At 43.4% G+C, this 23,584-nt stretch overlaps 1 protein-coding gene across 1 annotated transcript in view; it reads right to left on the reverse strand.

Moving 5' to 3' along the window:
• Positions 1-23,584, reverse strand: part of ADCY2 (adenylate cyclase 2) — a 424,271-nt gene that overhangs the window by 315,444 nt on the left and 85,243 nt on the right. Inside the window, 1 exon segment of the mRNA XM_021077007.1 lies at positions 606-767. Coding sequence (XP_020932666.1) covers positions 606-767 — 162 coding nt within the window.

Below are 23,584 nucleotides of genomic sequence, written 5' to 3' on the forward strand. Positions count from 1 at the left end.
AGACCCTTAGGAAGTCTAAACCCCTGACCCTCAGGTTTCCGGATGTCCCTAATGGGAAATCAAATGACTTCTTAAATGCTTTGTAACTAATGAAGTAGAATGGCTTCACTGAAATGCCATTTATTAGTAAACCAAATCTGCCATTGTAACAGTTTTAAGAACTATGTTTCTATGTCCTTGGACTCATTAGAAGATAAAGAAATAGAGAAATCTTTTGTCCTCCATAAAGATAGGGTTTGGAATATCAAGGTAGAGAGAGATAGGGGAGAATTACAGATTTAATTGTGTAAGTTATTTCGCTCTAAAAATAAGAGTGCTAAATTATAATGCATAATAACAGCTTCTACCCATCAATCAGCAAAATGGAACTGCCATTTCTAATTTTCACTGTTGGTAATTGCTAAGCGACTGCTGGTTCTACTGGTTGGGTTGGGGCGGGGGGTTGGCTGGCTCCCCATTAGCAATTGGCAGAGTCAACATCAGAGAGCAGGCCTGGAGCACCTGCCAGGTGGCAGTCCACAGTCACACCCTGAGCAGGTGTGTGGTGCCTCCCACCCCTCTGAGGGCTGGGGAAGGTCACCATGCAGAGGTGGAGGTGCACCTACCTGCCAGACCAGGTGCTCCTTGGCCCCAGGCGTTGCAGACAGGCAGACGCTCAGCACGATGGTGTGGGAAGAGGAGGTGAGGACGCTGGCGATGATGGCATCTCTCATGTTGAAGGGCAGCATGGTGTACACCACAAAGATGATGAAGAGAAAGAAGGACACCTAGAGGTGGGGAAGAGACAGTGAGAGAGCATCCTGGGCGCCCAGCACTCCCCCTTCTCCCTCCCATTAGAGGCTGCACAGATGGCCATGAACTGAGCCACTTGAGCATAATATTATGACGGAACAAGAGGGCATGTTCAAACAAATCCACTGGGTTACAATAAAGGACTAACTAATGTGATGGAGGAGGGAAAAGGGTCTTTTTCAAAATTGGGGCATTTCCAGTTTGGGTATCCAAACCACTACAGACATTAGGTTAATCTGAGAACTTCATGGGTATGGAGGCAAAGCTGGTCCTAATCGCTCAGGGTTTTGAATCCGTACTTTAGAACACACATCGGGATTCTCTCAGTTCTCCATCAAACCATTTCATGAGACCCAGGGGTAGTGGATGGCTGTCATGTGCAGGCAGTTAGTGGAAGTAGATGCAGGGAGCAGAGACATGGAATTAACATGAGAAAACAGCTTAGAGATGGATGATTCTCCTGGAGTGAAAACAGTTTGACAGTTTTCCAAAGGTTACACATACAAATATCATATGACCCAGCAATTCCACTCCTAAACATATACCCTAGAGAATTGAAAACAAGTACTCAAAGGCAAGTAGACACATGTTCCTATCAGTACTATTCACAATATTCCAAAAGTGTAAACCACACAAATGTCCAGCAGTGGATGAATAGATAAATGCCTATGGTACATTCATACAATGGAATACTCTGCAGCCCTAAAAAAGAAGGAAGTACTGATACAGACTGCAATGTGGACAACCCTCTAAAACATTATGCTAAGTGAACAAAGCTAAAGAAAAGGACCCTATATGTATGATTCCATTTGTACAAAACATCCAGAACAAGTAAATTTATAGAGACACAAAACAGATTGATGGTTTTCAGAGGCTGGGCAAGGAGGAACGGGAAGTAACTGCACAGTAGAAAAAGTGCTTCCTCTGGGGTGATGGAAATGCTGTGGAACTAGATAGGGTTAGATGTTGTACACCACTGTGAATGCACTAAAAGCCAATGAGTTCTTTCCTTTAACGTGGCTAATTGATGTTATAGGAATGTCGCCCCAATAAAAAAAAAAAATCAGTGTGAAACAGCTTAAAGAAAGGTTTGGAATGGAAAAGAAAATGGTTTCGTAGATCATAAACAGGCCACTTTTGTTACAAAAGAAGGAGAGGCAGAAGAACATCAAGAAGGATAAAACGGTGATACATCACGTGTGAAAAGGACCGAGGTCAGATAAAAAGCAAGCATACGTGGCCTTTGGTGAGCTTCTGCCCACAGCATTTCCCTAAAAAAATAAGTTCGTCTAAGGAAAGTGCTTGTCCCACTTTCACAGCGTGACTCGGGTTACTGAATCCTCAAGCCCCACACAGCGGAAGGGACACGGGGACAGGGCACCTGCTGTTCTGCTGGGATGAGGGTGAGAGTTCGTGGGAAGGATGTGGGCAAAAGGGTCTGCTCTGGATTTAAAGAGAAGGAAGCCAGGGTGGAGCCTGGGTCCTTCCCCCCCCACCCCACCCCTGCCCCTTAGCCACGGGAATCTGGACCGAGTGTTACAATCAAAGGGTAACTGGACATAGGCTCTCAAGCTGGGTTTGTCAGCCTCAGCAACCCGCCATCTACGGCTGGATAATTCTTCCTGGTGGACACTGTGCATCACTGGATGGTGAGTGGCGTGCCCGGCCTCTGCCCACTGGGTGCCAGGAATACCTCGCCTTCAAAATGGTGACAGTTGAAAAGGTCCCCAGCCACCGTCAAATGTATAGGAAGTAAGACCACTTCTGATTGAGAACCACTAAGCTGGAGAAAATTTTCTTGGAGGAATGAGAGAAACAAATGCCACGTAGTCACGGTTCACTGAGAAAATTAAATTTACTTTGGAATCTCTAATAGCCAGCAAACTTACAGGAAATATTTTCAATTAAGGTCTTAGTATGTCTACTTGTAGAATTTATGCCAAACGCTTATATCCTACAAGAGGTATTAAGTGAATATTTTCAGGTCTCGGAATTGACAATCAATTACGAAAGGAAACGTCTTTTACATATTTTTCTTCTAACACAAAAACCTTTAGCATCCCTTTGAAATTATTACAACTTCTGAACAGCTTAATTTTGGACAGCTGTAAAACTCTAATATGATTTCAATTAATACATACTCTGAAAACATTTTGAGCTTTGAAGCGGAAGCAGGTTCAAAGCTAACATGCTTATCTACGGTCACCAAATGGAGACTAGAGGGGTTTGGTTTTCCAAATACGGCTGCTCGCATTGTGTTCCATTTCAGGTGAAAAAATGAAATTGTTAGTGGTCAATTAAGCAAGTCATACGCAATCAAGTTTTGGATTCCAGGGGCATTTCAGAGCAACATCTGGGGAGCTCAGCAAGGGTACCTGGGCAGCCTTCAGCAGATGGGGCGGTGAGGAACCAAGTCCAGTACAGTTTCAAGTGCTCCAGGAACAGTCAAGGACAGTCGCTTTTTATTAATCCCACAGGGCTCTCATTTTTTTTTTTTTTTTTTTTTTAGCCTGCTTTCCAAAGCAACCTCAAATAGGGCCATATGTAAAACCAAGATGGGTTTGGCACATTGAAAAGATGTGATAAAGTTAGGCTCCAAAACATCAGATGCAGCTCTTGGGTTCCCACGTTACCATGGGGACGTTTCCACAACCAGATTCTCCTTGGATGTGTCTCTGTTCCGAGGCTGAAGAGAGAGCAGGATTGATCTGGTTCTGAGACCCTGTGCAGGAGCCCAAAAGAGCCGCATCTGAAGTGGCGGTACTCCTCCTGATAGGATGGTCTCTCTTAACTCTGGCCCAGCATCTGCCTTTTGCAAGCCGTGCTTGTCTTCCCGTTGAAGGTCTACTTGACCTTCAAGCTTCACAAGTTTCAAACCAACCAAGAGCTTCTCCTTTATGTTCTTAAACCGATTCTTCTTTGCTAACTCAATTCTGCTCACGATGCCTCGCTCTCCAAACAACTCTAGTGCAAAACAGCTGAGAATCACTTTTGACAACTTCACATACACACGTGAAATAATAAAAAGTCTTTGGAGGTCCCTAGTGACCTAGCAGTTAAGGATCCAGCATTGTCCCTGCAGTGGCTTAGGTCACTGCTGGGGTGTGCGTTTGATCCCTGGCCTGGGAACTCGTGCGTGATGCTAGCACGACCCAAACACCCAGATGTCTTCCGACTTGGGAACACCGGCATCTTGCATCTGTCAGGTCCGCTCTGCCTTCGCGTCCACCAGGCGGGCTCGGTACCTTTCCGTTTGGTAGAAGTAGGGTTCCACGCTTTCTCCCCTTCCTCCTTCCCCCCATCACGAGGACACCGAGGGTGCATCCTCCTCACTTCCGCCCATTCCATCCCCTCCTCCATGCTCCTGGCAATCCTTAAGACTCTCAAACGGCTCTAGTTTTCCTCTTTCTGGAAACAGGGTAGAAAGGCACTGAGCCCTTTAAATTAGGCGAGCCCATATGACTTACTGTGACAAAGGAAGCAGAAGTGACATGTGTCCTTTCTGGGTGGAAACTTTAAAAGCTAGAGCACAACTTGCCAAGTCCCTTTCCCTCCCTGACAGTCATGGAATTGTGACACTGGAGCGTCTCCCAGCCTTGGTCTCAAGGGCAGAGCAGAGCCCTCTGGCTGAGCCATACAGACCTGTGGACATAGGACAGAGCCATAACCCCTTGTGGGTAAGACCCGGGTCCCTGAGCCCAGCCTGGACTGGTACAAAGCTCTTACACACGTGTGTGTGCACACACACACAGGAGGTTTTACTGATGTGTTAAGTAAGATGCTTTGATATGCATTACTCTGCAATTTCCATTTATTTCTGAACTATATAGACACACCATAGGCATCTTTCCAAATCTACAGTCGTGACTACATTATTTTCTTTTACCAGCTGCAGAATATTCCACAGTTTCGGATGCACCACAATTTCCTTCCTGATGAAAGGAACCCCTTCTCCATCTGTGGCAACAACACCCTTCCAATCACCTTTTCCCCCACACCGTCCTTTCTTTAATCCGGCCAACAGACAACTGTTGGACTTGTGACTTTGAATGCAAAGGTCTAGTGAGTTTTTCCTTTGGCTGAATATTTCCTCTGGCTTACGCCTGCACCCTGGTCACTTCTCTCCAAAGGCTCGTGTGATCACAGAGTAAAGTGGAAACCACGTGGCCTGGAGGTCAACCCTGTCTCCAAACTGACCTCTCCATCCCCACCCCCACCTTGCTCTGGAAGCAGCCTCTGCTCCAGCAACCCAGAGTCTTTCCCTGGCTGCAAGCATGGGGAGCTTGGCCCCAGATCTGCCATTCTGCAGCCTCTCTCCTCTTCTCACCTTGTTGAAATCTTAGCTCTTTCTAAGCCCAGTTTCAATACAAATTCTTATCATGTCTCCAACCCTCTCCAGCTGCTCCCCATCTCACACCAAGGCAGCTCCCAAGATCTGGCAACGTCCCACTCGTCCTAGGATGTGGTCCCCACTGCCTGTGTCCTCTGTCCCTTGCTGTGATCCATCCCTGATGGTCTCCTGGCTGTCTCTGGGGCCTGTCAGGGATGTTCATTCTCAGGAACTCTTTCCATGGACCCCAGCAGGTTCCCCCTCTCTACTCAAGTCTCTCATCAAGTATCAGTTCACCTACCAGACCTCATGGACTGCCCTGCACAAAACAGCACCTCCCGTTTCCACACCCTGGTACTTCTCACCTGCCTTACTCTCACCATAGCACTTAAGGTTCTGGGTTTCTTTGCTAATCTTCTCCCTCCACCCAGGGAAGCTTAATGACATCAGCAGGTCAGGAACCTGATTCACTCGTAGCCAAGACCCGAAAGCCTAGGACCCCAATGTCTGAGCCATAGTAGGTAGACCATAAATATTTGTTGTCTGCATGAAACACTATTTCACTTTCCAGTATGACTTAAACTACATCCACAGTATCAATATCTACTCATTAAATACATCTCTAAAAATATTCCTCATCTGCCTTGATCCAACTGGCCATTAACGACAGCCATACTGAGTTTTGAATGTTTATTTCTCTACGGATCAATCACATTCAAACTTAAATGAGTAGACATTTGTCTGATGCCCAGGGCAGGCAACAGGAGACACTGGATCAAACAGGAAATGGCCCCTGTTCTCAAGGAACCTCCTATGCTACCTCCAGGAGCCCTTGAGCTCTAGAGAAAAAAAAAAATCCTACTGTTTTAACATAAATACCCAAAACACCAAATTTTAATAAAAACTGCCCAAGGAAAAGACTGAATTCTTAAACAGATTGATCTAATTGAGCATTCTGGAAGGCAAGGTCTAAATTCAAAGCAAATATTTTCTCCTTGAATGCTATATTTCCACCCAAAAAGACTGATGATTTTGAGAATACTTACACAATTTACTAATTAGGGGCATTTCTAAAACTTTTTGGAAACATAAAGCTATTCAGCCAGAAATGTTCTTTAACTTTTAAAAAAATATGGAAATAACATTTACCTTTTCACCTAGATTAGTACTTCTTATTGTGCTCCATTTCTTTTACATTTATATTACTGAAGTACAATTGATTTACAATGTTGTGTTAATTTCTGCTGTACAGCAAAGGGATTAAGATATATATATATTTTTTCATATTATTTTCCATTGTGGTTTATCACAGGCTAGTGACTATAATTCCCTGTGCTATACAATCGGACCCTGCTGTTTATCCATTCTGTATATAATACTTGCACCTGCTACCCCCAAATTCCTAATCCAGCCCTCCCCCAATACCCTCTTATCTTGTTCCTTGATCATATTTACATAAAGATTACTTTGAGGAGTTCACTGCACTTGTGGTGCAGTGGAAAGGAATCTGACTAGGAACTATGAGGTTGTGGGTTCGATCCCTGGCTTCGGTCAGTGGGTTAAGGATCCAGCATTGCTGTGAGCTGTGGTATAGGTCACAGATGTAGCTCAGATCTGGCGTGGCTGTGGCTGTGGTGCAGGCCGGCAGCTGTAGCTCCAATCAGACCCATATCCTGGGAACCTCCACATTCCGTAGGTATGGCCCCAAAAAGAAAAAAAAAAAAAGATTATTTTGAATCACTGTCACCTTTTCTTGTGCAAATATCCCAACTGCGTAAACAGTTTCCCTTTGACCGGGGACTCCTCAGCCATACCTGAGTTCAGTGCTAAACCATCCGGGTGTATTCAGACGTCTTTGAGTGTCTGCTTATGATCACATCATCCTCTCTTTTCAAGTTTAACTTCCTCCCTTTCCCCTCTTTCTTCCTCCAGGTCCTCTCAGCAGGGAGAGGTTTATATCCATGTATCCAGATCTATCTCTATGTATATGTATACATACACACTTATATGGACATACAAAACATACTCCTATGCAGTCATTGCATGTGTGCATGGGCAGGCTGGGCCAAGTTCACATAGTTCCCCCCCACACACACTCAACTGGATTCCATCAAACCCCAGTTCTCCTGTTCCGGGGTCCAGTTAAGACGTCATCTCATCCCAGCTCAAAGACAGAGGCTTACCCACAAGGACTAATCAAGGGGAAAGATTGTCTCCAGCCTGACAGCCTCTCCAGGATACATATATGGATATAGATGAGTAATAGGAATATTATTAAGCCATGAAAAAGAAGGAATCTCTCCCCTTTAACAACATAGATGAAACCTGAAGTCATTATGCTAAGTGCACTAAGTCATACAGAGAAAGGCACTGCCGGTCCATTTATATATGGTACCACTTATACGTGGAATCCAAGAAAAAAGCCAACTTGCAGAAACAGAGTAGGATGAGCAGGGGCTGGGGGTGGAGAAATGGGGAGACGTTCGTCAAAAGGCACAGCCTCGCAGTTCCAAGAGGAGTAGGTCCTGGGGCCCGAAGCACAGCACGGTGTTTACAATTGACAACACTGTATTACATCCATCAACGTTGCTAAGAAACTAGATCTTAAATGTTCTCAGCACAGAAAAGATGGGACAGTTATGGGACATGACGGAGGTGTTAGCTACCACTATGGTGGTAAATAAATCAAAGTGATCTTCTAAAAGGTTCAAACCAACCGTGTCAGATTCTCACGCCAAGGGAACCAAGTCAGAAAGAGAAAGACAAACATCATATGATAGCATTTATATGTGGACTCTGAAATATGTCAGAAACGAACCTATCTACCGAACAGAAACAGACTCACAGGCATGGAGAACAGATTCGTGGTTGCCAAGGAGCAGGGGGGGGATGGACTGGGAGTTTGGGGTTGGTAGATGCAAACTATGACACTGAGAATGGATATGGAATGAGGTCCTGCTGTACAGCACAGGGAACTCTATCCAGTCTCTTGGGAGAGACCATGATGGAAGATAATATGAGAAAAAGAACGCATAAATATGTACGACTGGGTCACTTGCTGTACGGCAGAAAGTGGCACAACATTGTAAATCAACCATACTTAAAAAAAAAAAAAAAAAGACTCTGTCACTCCTTCTGTGTTTATATCCCACCACTGGCTTTCCATCACCCAGAAAAAATTCAAAGTCCCATTGCGCCCATAAGCATTCTTCCTGTTCTGGACTGGTTGACAGCTCCAGTATCCTCTCTCGTCAACTCCCATCACCCCGTGTTCATGGTGCCTCCATACTCGCCCTCTTCATGGTCTCCAACACCTCAGGGCCTTTGCACTTTCTGTTTCTGCCCCAAATACTCTTCCTTGGATGTCCCTTGGCCAGCTTTTGTCATCCATGGTTTAAAGCTCAAACATCACTGCCCAGGAAGAAACCCACCAACCCCCATCTAAAATACCAACCCCCTGACTCATCCTCTAGCTAATCACCCTGCTTAATGTCTTCTTCTTCTTATTGGAACTAGAATGTTTACTTTTATATTTTCCCAATTTTATTTTCTGTCTTTCTCCATACAAATGTAGGCTCCAGGGGGACAAGGACCCTGGATGGGCCTGAACTAGTACCTGGTACATAAAGATCTCAACAAACAGGTGCTGAAGGAAAGAAGGAAGGAAACATTTCATGTGCAATTACAGATAGAAGTTAGGAGTGAGGAAGATGAGAAAAGAGGTTGACTAAAGGTATGGGCTTGGTGACGTGTTCGTCAGGGGTGTGAGCTTGGCTCTGCAGACTCGCATTAACCCCCACCAGCCTGTGCAGCACGATGGATGGATGATGCTGTTTTATCCCAACTCATCCGAACCTCTTGTCAGTGACGATGACAACGGAGAGGAGGACAGCATCCCAGAGACACATTCACCATTGTGAGACCCTGTTTTGGAGCTGGTCAGGAACACGAAACCGGCTTCTTAGACTCAACTGATGCTCTGGGTGTTTGCTCACCTGTGAGTGTCTGATGGCTTCTCCCCAGTTCCTTACTGGTCCAAGATGACTGTCCCTCAGGCTGTGGGAGGCACAGCCTCCTTAGCACTGATGTCCCTGGACCAGTAACGACCCTGAATTCTCTCTCGCTTTGTGGAGCTCAGATCCAACGGTGGGCCTTGCACCCGAGCTTGGCCTCACCTGGGAGCTTGTGAGAAATGTGTGCTCTTGAGTCCACCGAACGTTCATGGAACCTGACTTTGTCTTCTCACCCTGCTCCCAGGTCGTGCGCCACCTGGCCTGGGACCCACACAGATCTGACGGGCTCTGGCTGCATTCAGCGGTCAGCGTTCCTCTCTCCTCTGTGGCAAGGACTCCAGAGAGTGTCCAGTATGCCAACCAGATGGCTACACAGGGCAAGGGAGAGGGAGTCACCTCTGCCACACGGCTCTAATCAAAAGTCTGGTGCGAAACAGACACTGAGTTAACAACTCAGTCAACTATGAAGAATAAATTATTCATCTTTGACTTGGTTATTAGATCTTATTTCTTGAAGCCTCCAGACACATTTTATTTATTTGTTTGTTTGTTTATTTATGTATTTAAATTTTCAGCCACACTGTGGCACATGGAAGTTCCTGGGCCAGGGACTGTGACCAATGCCACAAGCTGCTGCAACAGCTTAACACACTGCACTCCAGCAGGACCTCCAGATCAATTTGATTTTTAAAAAAGACCAATCTAAAAATTTATTTAGAGAGTTCCCACCATGGCTCAGTGGTTATGAACCCGACTAGTGTCTGTGAGGATTCGGATTCAATCCCTGGCCTTGCTCCGTGGGTTAAGGATCCGGCGTTGCCATGAGCTGTGGTGTAGGTCGCAGACGGGGCTCAGATCTTGCGTTGCTGTGGCTGTGGCGTAGGCTGGCAGCTGCAGCTCCAATTTGACCCCTAGCCTGGGAACTTCCATATGCCCAGGGTACGGCCCTAAAAAAGCAAAAAACAAACAAAAAAAATTTTTTAAATAAACAATTACCTATTTCCAGCATCATTTCTCCTAAAAAAGTAAAAAGACCCAGACCAACAAGAAGAGATGACAGGTAACATCAGGGCCACCTGACACACCTTACTCCGTGGGGTCTCTGCCCCATTCTGCTGTTTCCAGTTTCCGGATGGGAGCAGTTGTTTCAGAGGAAGGTAAGGAACTAACTGTCCATCTGAGTCATCAAATAGTATCTCTCGTGTAAGTCTGAATAGTTCAAGTAGAACTATGTCTTTCTTCCTAGGAAAAATACACTTAGAAATTCTCAGAAATTAACGTGATGCCATTCCAAAGCATCCTTCATCACCATAATTTCAAGATCAAAACTCAGGGACACCTTGAAGACTCCGTGACAGAAAAGATTTCATTTTGCTTCCACATTTCCTGAATATCACCTCTATCTTTACAGAACCCGAAAACATTTCTCCAAGTGTTATATTATCAAGGGGAAGAATACATATTATGTTCTTTGACAGAAAGCCTGGGCTCCAAAGGAGTAATGATAAAATCATGAATCACTGGGTAGTTTTCATTCTCCTCCTGAAGATGTTATTCAGAGTTAGAGAGATTGATGATGGAATCAGAGGTAAAACAATACTGTTCACTGTGCCTTTTTTAATTTAAAATAGGTGGGAGGTATATCATACATTTTAAAAAGCTTGAAAAAAAGAAAATAGTAGGATGTAAAAAAAAAAATCTCCTAGGAGAACAAAGGCTGCTTCCATCTTTACCAGATCTCTGCTGTCCAAACCCTTAGCCTCTACTCCGAATCTATGATGACCAATACAGTTCCCAGGATTCCTTTCCACGGTCCCTTCCCTTCCTCCTGTTCCCCGTTTGGTCCTGGGTATCCATCTTCCTATATGTGTCATCTCCCTTTCTTCATCACCCACACACTCAGGTATACAAGGCATTTGGTGAGCTAGCATGGACGATACGGGGTCCCTGTTCTTAAGACACTTGATATCCCTTGGAGTGAAGGCCAGTTTCCAAACTTGTCTATTTGTTTCCTGTTCTTCCTTTTCCCTCCTCATACTCACATAAAGACAGCAGCATCTGTCCGTAAGTGGGATTTGCTTAGAGTTAAAAGTCCGTAAACTTTCCACTAGTAATTAGAAAACTACTATGTCTGAATGTAGGCTACCATCTCATGATGAGAACATTGAAACTGTGCTCCCTGGGCCTGAAAAAATAGTGTAGGGTCCCCACATGATGCTCCTGTTTCCCAGAGGACCTCTCCAGATTTTTAAGGATGTGTTTTGGATGGTCATCACTTGGTCCAGGTAAAAATGAGAACATAAGGCACTCTTGAACTTTGCTCAGTTAGACGCAGTGTCCCGGTGTGGGAGATGTGATGGGATACGGTATCTCCCTAAGAATTTCTTCTCACCTTGCCCCCACCATGGAAACAAGACGGAGTAACGTCCCTACGCCACCGACTTTGGACTTGGTCATGAGACTTACTCTGAGCCATGGGACATGAGCTTAAGTGAGAGCATGCCAGCTCAGAACAAGGCTTTCAGAGACCTCAATTCACATTCCCGCCTGCCCTCCTGGAGTTCTGAGAAGGGCATGGTCCAGAAAGACACATGTCTTTCAACTGGGTCTGGATTAAAAACATATGGGGCATATCTGGACCCAACACAAAGTCTGGAACATACCCTACCTGCTGAGCTTGCGTAGGGGAAAGAGAGATCAGACATATTCAGCCAACCTGCAGACTAGTTAGTGAGGATGAACGAAAAGACATGTTAGTACTGCTACAAGCCACTTGGACTTGGGGGCTGCTTGTTACTCAGCATTATCAAGCAGAAAGCTGACTAATGTAGCACTTGGTATCAGAAGTGATGTGCTGCTCTCATGAAAACCTAAAATAGAAGTTGTTGCCTTTGGGACACCCAAGGATTTATTATAAGGCACCTACAAAATGGTAACCTATTGGCAAAATAATTGCTAAGCATAGCTTCGAAGAAGGCCATTTACCAAAATACCCATGCTTAAGGTCTTAGAATTGCATGATAAAGTCTTTAGAAATAGTAGAAAAAGAACTAAGAAAAAGTGAAGCATTCCAAGAAATATCTTGGAACCAGAAAGAACATTATCCAACCTAAAATTAATATTTTGACTATCTCAAAATAACTTTACGAACAGGATTTACTGACAAGTATTTTCTTATTTTACAGTTAGAAAAAGCAAGGTGTTGAGGGGTTAAGCATTTTGTCCAAATCAAAAAGCAGCATAAAAACAAGCCATGATCTCCTATGAAAGCTAAAACATTATTTTACCTTAATCCCCAAAGGCTAACAGGGCAACATGAGGTGAGAGTCTCTCAGTGTGCAGAGCATTCACGTTAATCAAAATAACAAGAACCTGAAGAACCCACCTCCTCTACCAAAACAGCTTGTTCCACCACCAGGAAGTCCTTTTCCTTCAAGACTATTTTTTTCTCACCAAATGCAAAGAAAAAAATTAGCAAGTTCCTTGGAAGCAATCAGGCAAAATGCTGTCTATTAGAAATTGTCCACTCATTATTTTTTCTTGTTACATGATTAGGAAAAAATAATGTGCTCTTTGATAATCTTTTCATTTTTTTTTCCAGAAGGTGGTAAATAGCTTTCTATTTTCTGAGCTTAGATTTTTTTTTATTTCATAAAGATTTTTATTTTTTCCACTATAGCTGGTTTACAGTGTTCCATCAATTTTCTACTGCACAGCAAAGTGACCCAGTCATGCGTACATGTATACATTCTTTTTTCTCACATTATCAGGCTCCATCACAAGTGACCAGAGTTCCCAGTGCTACACAGCAGGATCCCATCGCTTATCCATGCCATAGTCTGCATCTATTAATCCCAAACTCCAGTCCGTTCCACTCCCTCCCCCTCCCCCTTGGCGACCACAAGTCTGTTCTCCACGTCCATGAGTTTTTTTTCCGTGGAAAGGTGCATTTGCGCCGTATATTAAATCCCAGATATAAGTGATATCACATGGTATTTGTCTCTGTCTTTCTGACTTACTTCACTTAGTATGAGAGTCTCTAAGCTTAGATTTTAGAAAAGTGCCTCTCTGAACATTTTCATCTCTCCATGCCACCCCCCCCTCCCATTGTGGGGACCAGAGCAGACCAGGACCAGGAGGCCACCCCTCAAGTGACAAACTTCCCATTCTCCCAATCTGGCCAGTGGGACAGTCAATAACCACAGACCACACACTGAGCCTTTCTGACTGCGAGTGAATCAACTTCAAGTTCGTTAACTTCCAGATTTAAGTGACACAACACACTGCCGTGAAATCAGCACTGATTCTGAGGTCACGTGTTCAAAGACAGTGACAGCCTTGAGTGGCTAATGCGACAAAACACACAGCAAGGCACTTCTACTCTCAGGAATCTCAAGGATTACTTAAAATAAGACTATGCAGACAAGCCCATTCACACAACGAATCAATCACATGAGACAGTATGAGACAGTATCCCAGCTCCTCTAAACCAGCTGTGTGGGTGAAAATAACTGCAGACTTAATTTATCTTTCTTTTTCTATTCAAACGTCAGCTCTTCCATTCTACCTGGACCTGAAGCCCTCATGGAACCAGGATAAGGTCTTCACTGTTTGTGTTCCCAGTTGTGTGTATGTGTGAATATATACATTTATATATATAAATACACACACACACACACACAAAGTTTAAATCACTGGCTTATCTATAGAAACTCCCCAAAATGCTCTGCCATACTTTATGCGTATGAGCTAGCTACGTTTTTCAGAGTACATTATCTTTTTTTAAATTTTGTTTTCTTTGTTTACATTCCTCCAGTTGTTTAGACAAACGCATTACTGAGGAGTCGGCAGCGTGCTAGGCTGACTCTATCGCTAATGGGCTGTTCCATAAGCGAGTACGAATTTAAATCTACTTCTGAAAAGAAAAATATTGCTGTATGACACCACTGGGAAAAGCAGTATCACCACTTCAACAACAGGGAGGCTTCGGAGAAGAAGCGATATCCTGGAAAATCACTTTGAAAGATAATGTTTTAGAAGAACAAAAAAAACCCCAGTAAGGTCCTCATAAAAAAAATAAAGTGTTATGTAAAAGGGCTTTTATTTATACTCACTGTTTTGGTCTTTATGAATATTCATGCCCATACTCGTTGAGACATTATATTTATTTAATTTGAGAGGCCAGTGCCTCAGATGAGAAAAACTCTTGCGGGAAAATGAGTGAATTATTCATCTCAAAACAAATATTGTTTTGAGACTCCGTTTTATACTGTGTATTCAGCAGCCACATAAGCCAGCACCCACTGGCGTGGTCTGTACAACAGGGTTTTATCGCAAAAGGACCCGCCAAGTGCTGAAGGCCTTGGTTTGCCTTTTCTCTCATTCTGACAGAGGAAAAGCTCAGAAGGCAGAATGCATATCCTTGAGCTGTCAAAGGAATTATTTTAGGGTCTGCGTTGGCTCCGTGGGACTTTCAAGGCTGGATTACACAACTTCCTGCCACAGCTCTTGACTCCAAGCATCAGCATGGGAGCTGCCCAAATTCTTCATGGTCCCTCCTATTGGTCAGTCTTCTGAGCAGGTCTGTTCCACAGCCATAATTTCACTCTGGAACAACCAAGCTACTTTACCAGGCTCTTTTTATTATTATTATTATTATTACTATTACTGGCCACACCCATGGCATATGGAAGTTTTTCCAACCCAGGATCGAATCTGAGCCGTACCTGCAACCTACGTCACAGCTGCGGCCAAACCGGGTCCTTAACTCACTTCGTCAGGTCCGGGATCAAACACACGCCTTGACAGTGACCTCAGCCTCTGCAGCAATAATGTTGGACCTCACTCGCTGCACCACAGCAGGAATGCCTCTTTTTGTTATTATTCTTTCATAGAAGTAAAGCCACCTGTCTCAGCAACAGTCGCCTCACGTTTCTGTGGCACATCGTGCTTTGCCCAGGTCTGGTCCTTCTAAGGATTATTTTAAAGTTTCGGGACTATTAAGTTTGGGGCTTATGTCACACTTTTATGACATATTTAAAGAACCTGATTCCATCATCAGTATCATGAAAACCAACAGAAAACTAGACACTTTAACAGGATTTGGCTCACTCGAAATCACTTCAAAGACAACGAAGCACCATACTTACTTCTGGCTGAACAGTATTTATTTTTGAAGATAACTCCCCAATTACTACCGAAATATTAGTAACTGCACATAAATTCTCATTTACATATGCAAAGTGTTCCAGAAAGTAATCCTCACCAGACAAAATGGGGAAATGTCACACTCTGGATATTTTCATAATTCTATCACATGAAAATGCCTATGTTGAACTCAACGTGATAGGTTTTTTGTTTCGGTTGTGATTTTTGGTTTTTGTGTCTGTACCCATGGCATATGGAAGTTCCCAGGCCAGGGACTGAATCCTCACCACAGCAGTGACCCTAGCCACAGCAATGGCAAGGCTGGATCCTTAACCCACTAAGCCATCGGGAACCTCCTCAACAGGCTTTATTTAAAGGAATAGGCCATTCCAGATTATGTAAAATTTGCTATTTGGATCTGTGTTCCAGTCTAGTTCAGTTTTTTTCCTGGTTCATAACTGACTCGGGCACTGTCCTTTAGTAAGTGGGTTCCTTGATCTGAGAGGTGGAATGCCAGGTAAATGAAATCAGGAAAAGGGCATTGCGTCAGAATGGCATAAGCTGATGCTGTTTCCAAGAGGCTAAGTGTTTTCTCTCAAATCCAGAAGCCAAGGCAACTGAGACAGAGCTTCACATAAAAGCACATCTACACCTAGGACACAGCCACAGCTTTCATAAACTTGCTTTTCATTGTTTTTTTTTTTTTCTTTTTATGGCTTGTAAATAAATGTCCATGAAGAGCAAACACGGGGAAAGCAAACGAGTTTGTGCTGCTCGTTGAATAAACTCATATTCTCATCATGCTGTTCTCCCCCTTCTTGAAATACCACCTCGACCTTAAAAAACATAACAGGCTCAATTAGGATTGTTCTCCAGGGCTTGTCCCTAGTCTACTGCTAGGCTGACGGGTGCTACCGCGGTGCCCACGTGCAGAATGGTGCCCTCCTCTCAATTCTGCGAGGCTTCCCCAGGGGGTACCATTGGCCCTCCTCTTGATGTTCATAATCACTGCACAGCCTACGTAGCTTGGGCACAACCCTAGGAGGCAGGGTCATCTCATGGATAAGGAAACCCAGGCACAGACAGAGGAAGCACTTGCCCAGGTCCATGCTAACAGCAGGTGGCAGAACGTGGGTTGAAACCCCACCCCGGGAGTCGGGCACCAGAGTCTGCGTCGCTCCCCTCGCTAGCCTCTGATCACAGCTCCACACCAGACCGCAGCTACTGAGCTGACCTGACTGGAGGACCAAGCCCGTCTTGGAGTAATAGAGGTACGAAAAATATTTCCTATCGTCTCCTATGCATAGTGACTTGTATATGCACCTGCTGTGAGGCACTTGTAATTACCAAGTATTTCACCCTAGTATGTAATCAATGGCATACATCTCAGACAGGTACCATATCTCAGGAGGAGACTTTGAAGAACAAAGAAAAGCCCCTAAGACAATGTCACAAATCCAGGAGAAATCAAGAAACTATTATTTTGGGCAAAGATGAGGTCTAATGAGGTCAGGTGTCCTTTCTTTATTTGTTCATTAAGCACCTACTGTGTGTTGGGCTCCTTGTTCCAACATGGTGCAGCAGAAGGCAAAGGGCACCTTGTCCTGCTCTTAGGGAGTTAGACCCCCTCAGGGACCAGATAAACAGGCAACTCTGACTCGGGGGACAGGTGCTTATAGGTGTACTCAGGGGCTGCCACAGAAACCCAGACAGGGGGCAGCTTTATCCCCGAGAAGAGCAAGCAGGGAGAGGGGACCATGTGGCAAAGCCTGGAGGTGACGCAGATTAGTCACACAAAGTGATTTTGGTCTACTGGTTTCCAAGCCCTGTGCTGGATCATTTTAATTGAGCCAAGCCGTCAATACATTACCACTTCTCAGTGAAAGCCTGTTTAGACCAGGGCCGCTTACTCCTTTCCTCAAAGCGCCTAAGAACCCACTAGAAATGTGATGGGTAAATGAAACCAGAAGAGTCACACAAAACCTGAGCTCCCCATTCAGTTGTCCCTCATGGGTCCACAGTGAATGATCGCCAAGCCCTGCTTCCTCTGTCTTTCACCTGCACTGCGTCTTCCCCCTGGACCCATCGGTCTCAGAGGCCATGCTCTCGGGCTGGAGTCAGAAGGCAGGTGACTTGATGCAGAGGATGCAGGTGGCCCACAGCTGCCCCCACCAGCTGGGAAACTGTGGGAACAAAGGTGACCTGTAGGTGAGAAAGGCCACCTGAGAGAGTAGGTCCATTCTCCACTCTTTCCTGGGGGAGGCTGGATCATTCCTGGCTAATGAGAATGCCCAGAGCAGGGGCTTCTGCACGGCCGGACACTTGGGGTTCTGGATGCTTCCCTGCCTTAATGTCAGGGTCCTGGTACAGGGAACCAGAGGGATGGCAGGAGTTCCGTTCCAGTGTGCTGTGGGTGGGCTTGAGGATGGATAACCATTTCCTTTTCTATTATTGCTGCAGGTTTTCAGGAAATGTGGACTGAAATTCCGTCCTGCAATGACACGTGGGCATCAGAACCAGGAACTGGGGGGAAGCGCTTTAGCCATCCGCCAGCCTGGTCCCTTCTCCAGTAACCTGGCTCCCACGCCTGGGTGGACCCACCATGCTGAAGCAGTGCCTCATCTACCGAGGGTACCCCCAGAGGAGTGGGGGGCTCTGTGAGTTTAAATGATGCCATCACATGGTGTGAAGGCACGGACAGGGGCCATGTATCTCTGTCCTGCTCTGTGAATCTTCCCGCTGATGGACAAGGCAGGCACGGTCCGCAGGCCCTGGAGACTGAAGGTGGGCTCAAAGCAGAATGGGACTCTCCAACAGTCCACACCTGCATTCCCTTGCTCTGTTTGTTTGTTCTTTGGAAGAGGATTTCAAGCCATTTTAGTATAAGCGTCTAAAAAGAAAGGCGCCTCATTCTCTCTGGGTCGGGAGAGTGTGAACCTCTATTTGATCATTTCACTAAGTCATTCACCAACTCCTGTGTTTCATAACACTTACTTTATTCTATCTCAAAACCACTTATTTTTTTCTCAAACCAGATCAGATTATTAAAAAGCATATAACTTGACTTTACAAAGATCCATAATTCTGATCAAAAAGCATCTATCTTTATGAAGTCATTTCCATTAAATAGTAACATCATTTATGGCTTAGAGTTGTTCATTTTTTGGAAATTCTTCTGCACATTTAAGTGTTGAGCTAGTTGCCTAGAAGGATGGACAGGAGCGCTATGGAACCAGCCAAATTTCCCATCAGCTTATACCATCCTCTTGTTGACATGGAAGCAGATACTAGAATCAGCACTAAATGAACCATCACATCAAGATTCCAAGCAGGGAAGGAAGTGGAGACATTCATTTTTTAGAAAAAAGATCTTATATAAAATGTAGCTATTACTCATGAATCAAACATTAAAAAGATGTTGAAAGTTTTCTGGAAGAACACACATAAAGGCAGCATTTCTTAAGCCTGCTGTTGTTGTTAATAGCTTCCTGTGCTGTGCAAATCTTTTTAGTTTGATGTAGTCCCATTTGTTTATTTTTCCTTTTGTTTCCCTTGACTGAGCAAGCAGATCCAAAATACTACTATAAAGACAGATGCCAAAGAGCTTACGGCCTATTTTTTCCTCTAGAAGCTTTATGATTTGAGGTCTTACATTTAAGTCTTTAGCTTATCTTGAATTCACTTTTGTATGTAGTATGAGAGAGTAGTCCAGTTTCATTCTTTTGTATGCAGCTGTCCAGTTTTTCCAACACCATTTTTGAAAAGGCTGTCTTTTCTCCATTGTATATTCTTGTCTCCTTTGTCCGAAGTTAATTGTCCAAAGAAATGTGGGTTCATTTCTGAGTTCTCTATTCTGTTCCATTGATCTGTGTGCCAGTACATGATCTGCTCTGGTGCCAGTACCGTACTATGGAGACGATGTAGCAGAGTTTGCAATCAGAGACCATGACACTCTAGCTTTTTTTTCTTTTTCAAGGCTGCTTTGTCTATTCAGGATCTTCTGTGTTTCCATACAAATTTTAGAATTATGTGTTCCAGTTTTGAGAGACATTCTTTTGGTATTTTGATAGAGATTGCATTGAGTCTGTGGATCACCTTGGTGATACGGTCATTTTAACAATATTGATTCTTCCAGGCCATGAACACAATCTATCTTTCTGGTTTTTGCTGTCTTCAGTTTCTTTCATCAGTGTCTTAAGGTTACCCAAGTTCAGGTCTTTTACTCCCTTAGATTTATTCCCAGATGTTTTATTCTTTACGATGCAATTGTAGATGGGATTATTTTGTTAATTTCTCCTTCTGAGAGCTCCAATTTAATTTTTCTTTTGAGTATGTACTTTCAGGGAAAAAAAATCAAAACAAGATGCAAGATGCAGAGACATCAGGGAATTTTTATTGATTACCCACTTCAGAGGAAGATAAGTTCTCTCTTATTGGGTATCACATGTAATTTAGAACTATAAGAGTGATTTCATTTTGAGTTTGGATCTTTTTTTTTTTTTTTTTTTTTTTTTTTTGCTTTTTAGGGCCACACTCGCAACATACGGAGGTTCTCAGGCTAGGGGTCGAACTGGAGCTACGGCTGCCGGATCTACACCACAGCCACGTGGGATCCAGGCCATGTCTGTGACCTACACCACAGCTCACAGCAATGCCAGATCCGTAACCTACTGAGTGAGACCAGGGATAGAACCTGCAACCTCATGGTTCCTAGTAGGATTCATTTCCACCGCTCCACAACGGGAACTCCCTTGGTTTGGATGTTATTCTAAGTTTTTTTTTTTTTTTTCTTTTTTCAGCTGCACCCATGGCATATGGAAGTTCCTGGGCAGGGGGTCAAATCTGAGCTGCAGTTGTGACATACGCTACAGGTACAGCAACACCAGATCCTTAACCTGCTGCACCGGGCCAAGGATTGAACCTGCACTGCCACAGAGACAACACTGGATCCTTAACCCCCTGCACCACAGCAGGAGCTCATTATTCTAAGTCTTCATCTACCTGTGGCTCCTCATATGTCCTCTAATTTCTGATTAATGAAGGTGGTTATTCTGTTACTCTACCTGGTCTTATCATAATACCTCCTCTTTTTTTCACGGTTTGCATTTACCTGTTGTAACACTCAGCCTCCTCTTCTTAAAATTTTTAATCAATTATTTTCTTAGGACAATTTTATATTTACAGAAAAATTGTAAAGATAATAAGCATTTCCACATCCCCTGAATGCAGTTTCTCCTTATTAACATCTTAGAGTATAATTATTAACATCTTCCATTAGTATGCCATAGGTTATTCAGATGTCCTTAATTTTTACCCAACGTCCTTTTTCTGTTCTAGGATTCTATCCAGGACACCTCTATTACATTCTCATGCCCTTTTCTGATGACAACAGCTCACACTTTTTCCTGTTTTTTTCTTTTACTATTATTGCACTTTTGAGGAGTACCAATAAGATATTTTATAGACTACCCCTTGACTAAATTTTGTTTGATGTTTTTCTCAACATTTCCTGCACATATGGGTTTTGGGGAGGAAGCCTACAGAGATAAACTGCCTTTCTCATCACACCACACCAAAGGCAGGTACCATCCACATGACTAACTGGTGAAGCTCATTGTCACCACCAGGCTGAGGTCACCTTCCTCAGGCTGCTCGGCCATAAAGTCACCCACCCCCCCCTCCATGCTGCCCTCTGGCAAGAAGTTACTAAGTGCAGCCCACACATGCAGAGGGAGGAATTATGCTCTCCTTGAAGGCAGGAATTACGTGAAAATCTTCTGCAAGGGAGAGGTGACAATTTGCCCCATCTCTTTACACACTAAGCCATTTATTTACAGCAGCATGGATGTATGAATAATTTTAGACCGTGGATTATAATCCAATACTACTTTATTTACTTTGGTGTTCAAATTGTTCCAGCTTTGATTTTCTTTGAGGAATGACTGATTCTGGCACTGGGGCAGGAAACAGACACCATCAGCATTGCTCCTCTTGTAGCGCAAATAAATACAACAGCATAAAAACAACAGCAACAACAACATGCCACAGTGCTGGGCTAGGCTGAAGGGGCGTGGCACAGGAGATGGGGGAAGGACCCCCCCTTCCCACCTTTCTGAATCACTGGAGCTGAGGCTCTTATAAAATACACAGATGTGGGTTTTACTTTGTGAGCCACTATGAGTATTACTTTCCTTCTTATAAGTGGTGACGCCCATTTGTATTCACTGATGTGACTGAAAGATTATAACTGGGCCCAACAGGTTGTATAATGTTACTGTGCATATTACATGATGCTTACTGTGGTTCTTTGACTATGTGGACAGTGTTTTTTCTCATTATATGACTTTGTATTTAGAAAGGTCTGCATTTTTGTTTTAGTGTTAACTGCTACACACACCACACACACACACACACACAAATGTTAGTACTCTTAGTCCTTCTTTACCCTACTGGGTGTGTGCTCCTTGCTTTGTCTGCTTTAAATTCTACCCTCTGACTCTCGTTTATTACCTAAGCAATAATTAAGGTGCTCGTTTTATTTTTCCTCTTTTCTCTCTGCTCCCCATTGTGAACTTTTCATTTTAGTGTGACATTCACACAAAAGTGCAAAAATTTTAACTGCACAGCATCATGGGTTTTAGAAAGCAAACAACTGTATAATTAGAATGTAGAATAAGAAAACAGAATATTGCAAGCCTTCCAGAAACCCATCCTTGGGTGTTCCCCACCCACCAGCAGCCAGACCTGCAAAAGTAACCACCTCTTGATTAATTAATGTCTTTTCTTATGAAAAGTTTTAGAGTTTTCTTCAAGGAGACTTAATCTTAGGTTTATCCCCAGACATATCGATAGTACGTTAAGGAGATAGACCAGTGTTAAGATAACTAGGGTTGCTGTCCCATTATATTCACTAACTTTCTTTATTTGTACATTGAAAAGCACTTAAGCTTTATGCATGAACTTAATAACAACACACTGGCTCATGGAATCTCTCCATTAATGCTAATGGTGTTCAGTTGTGTACCTTCGACTCTTCGAAAGGTAGTAATAAGACAAATAACATTTACTGAGCGTACTTACTATCTGCCAATGACCTTGCATGCATTATCTAATTTATTTAAACAATCCTACAAGCATTATCTGACTTATTTAAACAACAGATTTGTGAAGTAGGTGTATTAATAGTCTCAATGCAGAGATGAAATACTAAAGTTTAAGGAGGTTAAAGAACCTGTGGCTGGGATCACCTACCTATTATATATTGCGGTCAATATATAAGAGCCACAGTTAATGATTTTTCCTCATGCTTTCCTATGTGTCTACTCTAATTTTCTCCCTGTTGAACTAAAGTTTAAGGCCAATGCTACCCAACAGAATCGATAGCATACATCCTTCTTTCATCTTCATTGTAATGGGAATTCCTCTGATCGCGTATCTGTAAGAATTTGGAGGCTGAGCTTCAGTTACCTGTATAAAATGTTAAGGAAATTTCCTTTGGATCTTTATTTCACTGAGAGTTCCCCCCACTTAAGAATTGGAATTGAATTATCTTAAATGTTTTTGAGCCCATATTAAAATAACCTTGTAATTTTTCCCTTTGACAGAGTAAAACATTAAGCAATATTATTAGATTTTCTAAAGTCAAACCTTCCTTGCACTCCTAGGAAAAAAACTCCTTAGCGAGCATAGCATGTGTGACCCTGGGGCAAATTTAATCACCTCCACGGGTCTGTTACGCCATTTTACAGAGAATGGGAATATGAATATCAACCTAATATTGTTGCTGTGAAATTTATTCATACAAATTTAGTGACTTTCTATTTTGTGCCATGTATAATTCTAGGTTCTGTTATTACACCAGGGAGAAAAGAAAAAAAGACTTTATGAGCTCACATTCTAGTTAACAATGCAACATGGGAACTTAGAATAGTACATGGAAAGTAGCATCCTATACGTAGGTATTAGCCACTATTAGCATTAGTTTTAATATCGCGATTGGGCTAAATTTCCCAGTATTTTTCTTAAGGTTTTGCATCTACAGCCATAAAACTTTCCAGCAGTACTATTCTTGTGTCATCTCTACCAGGTAAGAATATTAGGATGATGCCAGAGACAGAAAAGGGAATTGAAAAACTTTGCTCTCCCTACTTTGCAGTAAGTTCAGCATTACAGGAACCAGCCAGTTCTAGGATAAACCTTTCTGACACAAGAGCCTTTTTAAGTTCTGTCTTTCTCAAATTGTCTTAATTCTATTTAGGTACTATATATTTTATTAAAAATCCATCTATTTCATTAGAATTTA

The sequence above is a fragment of the Sus scrofa genome, chromosome 16 (assembly GCF_000003025.6).
Source record: "Sus scrofa isolate TJ Tabasco breed Duroc chromosome 16, Sscrofa11.1, whole genome shotgun sequence".
Lineage (NCBI taxonomy): Eukaryota > Metazoa > Chordata > Mammalia > Artiodactyla > Suidae > Sus > Sus scrofa.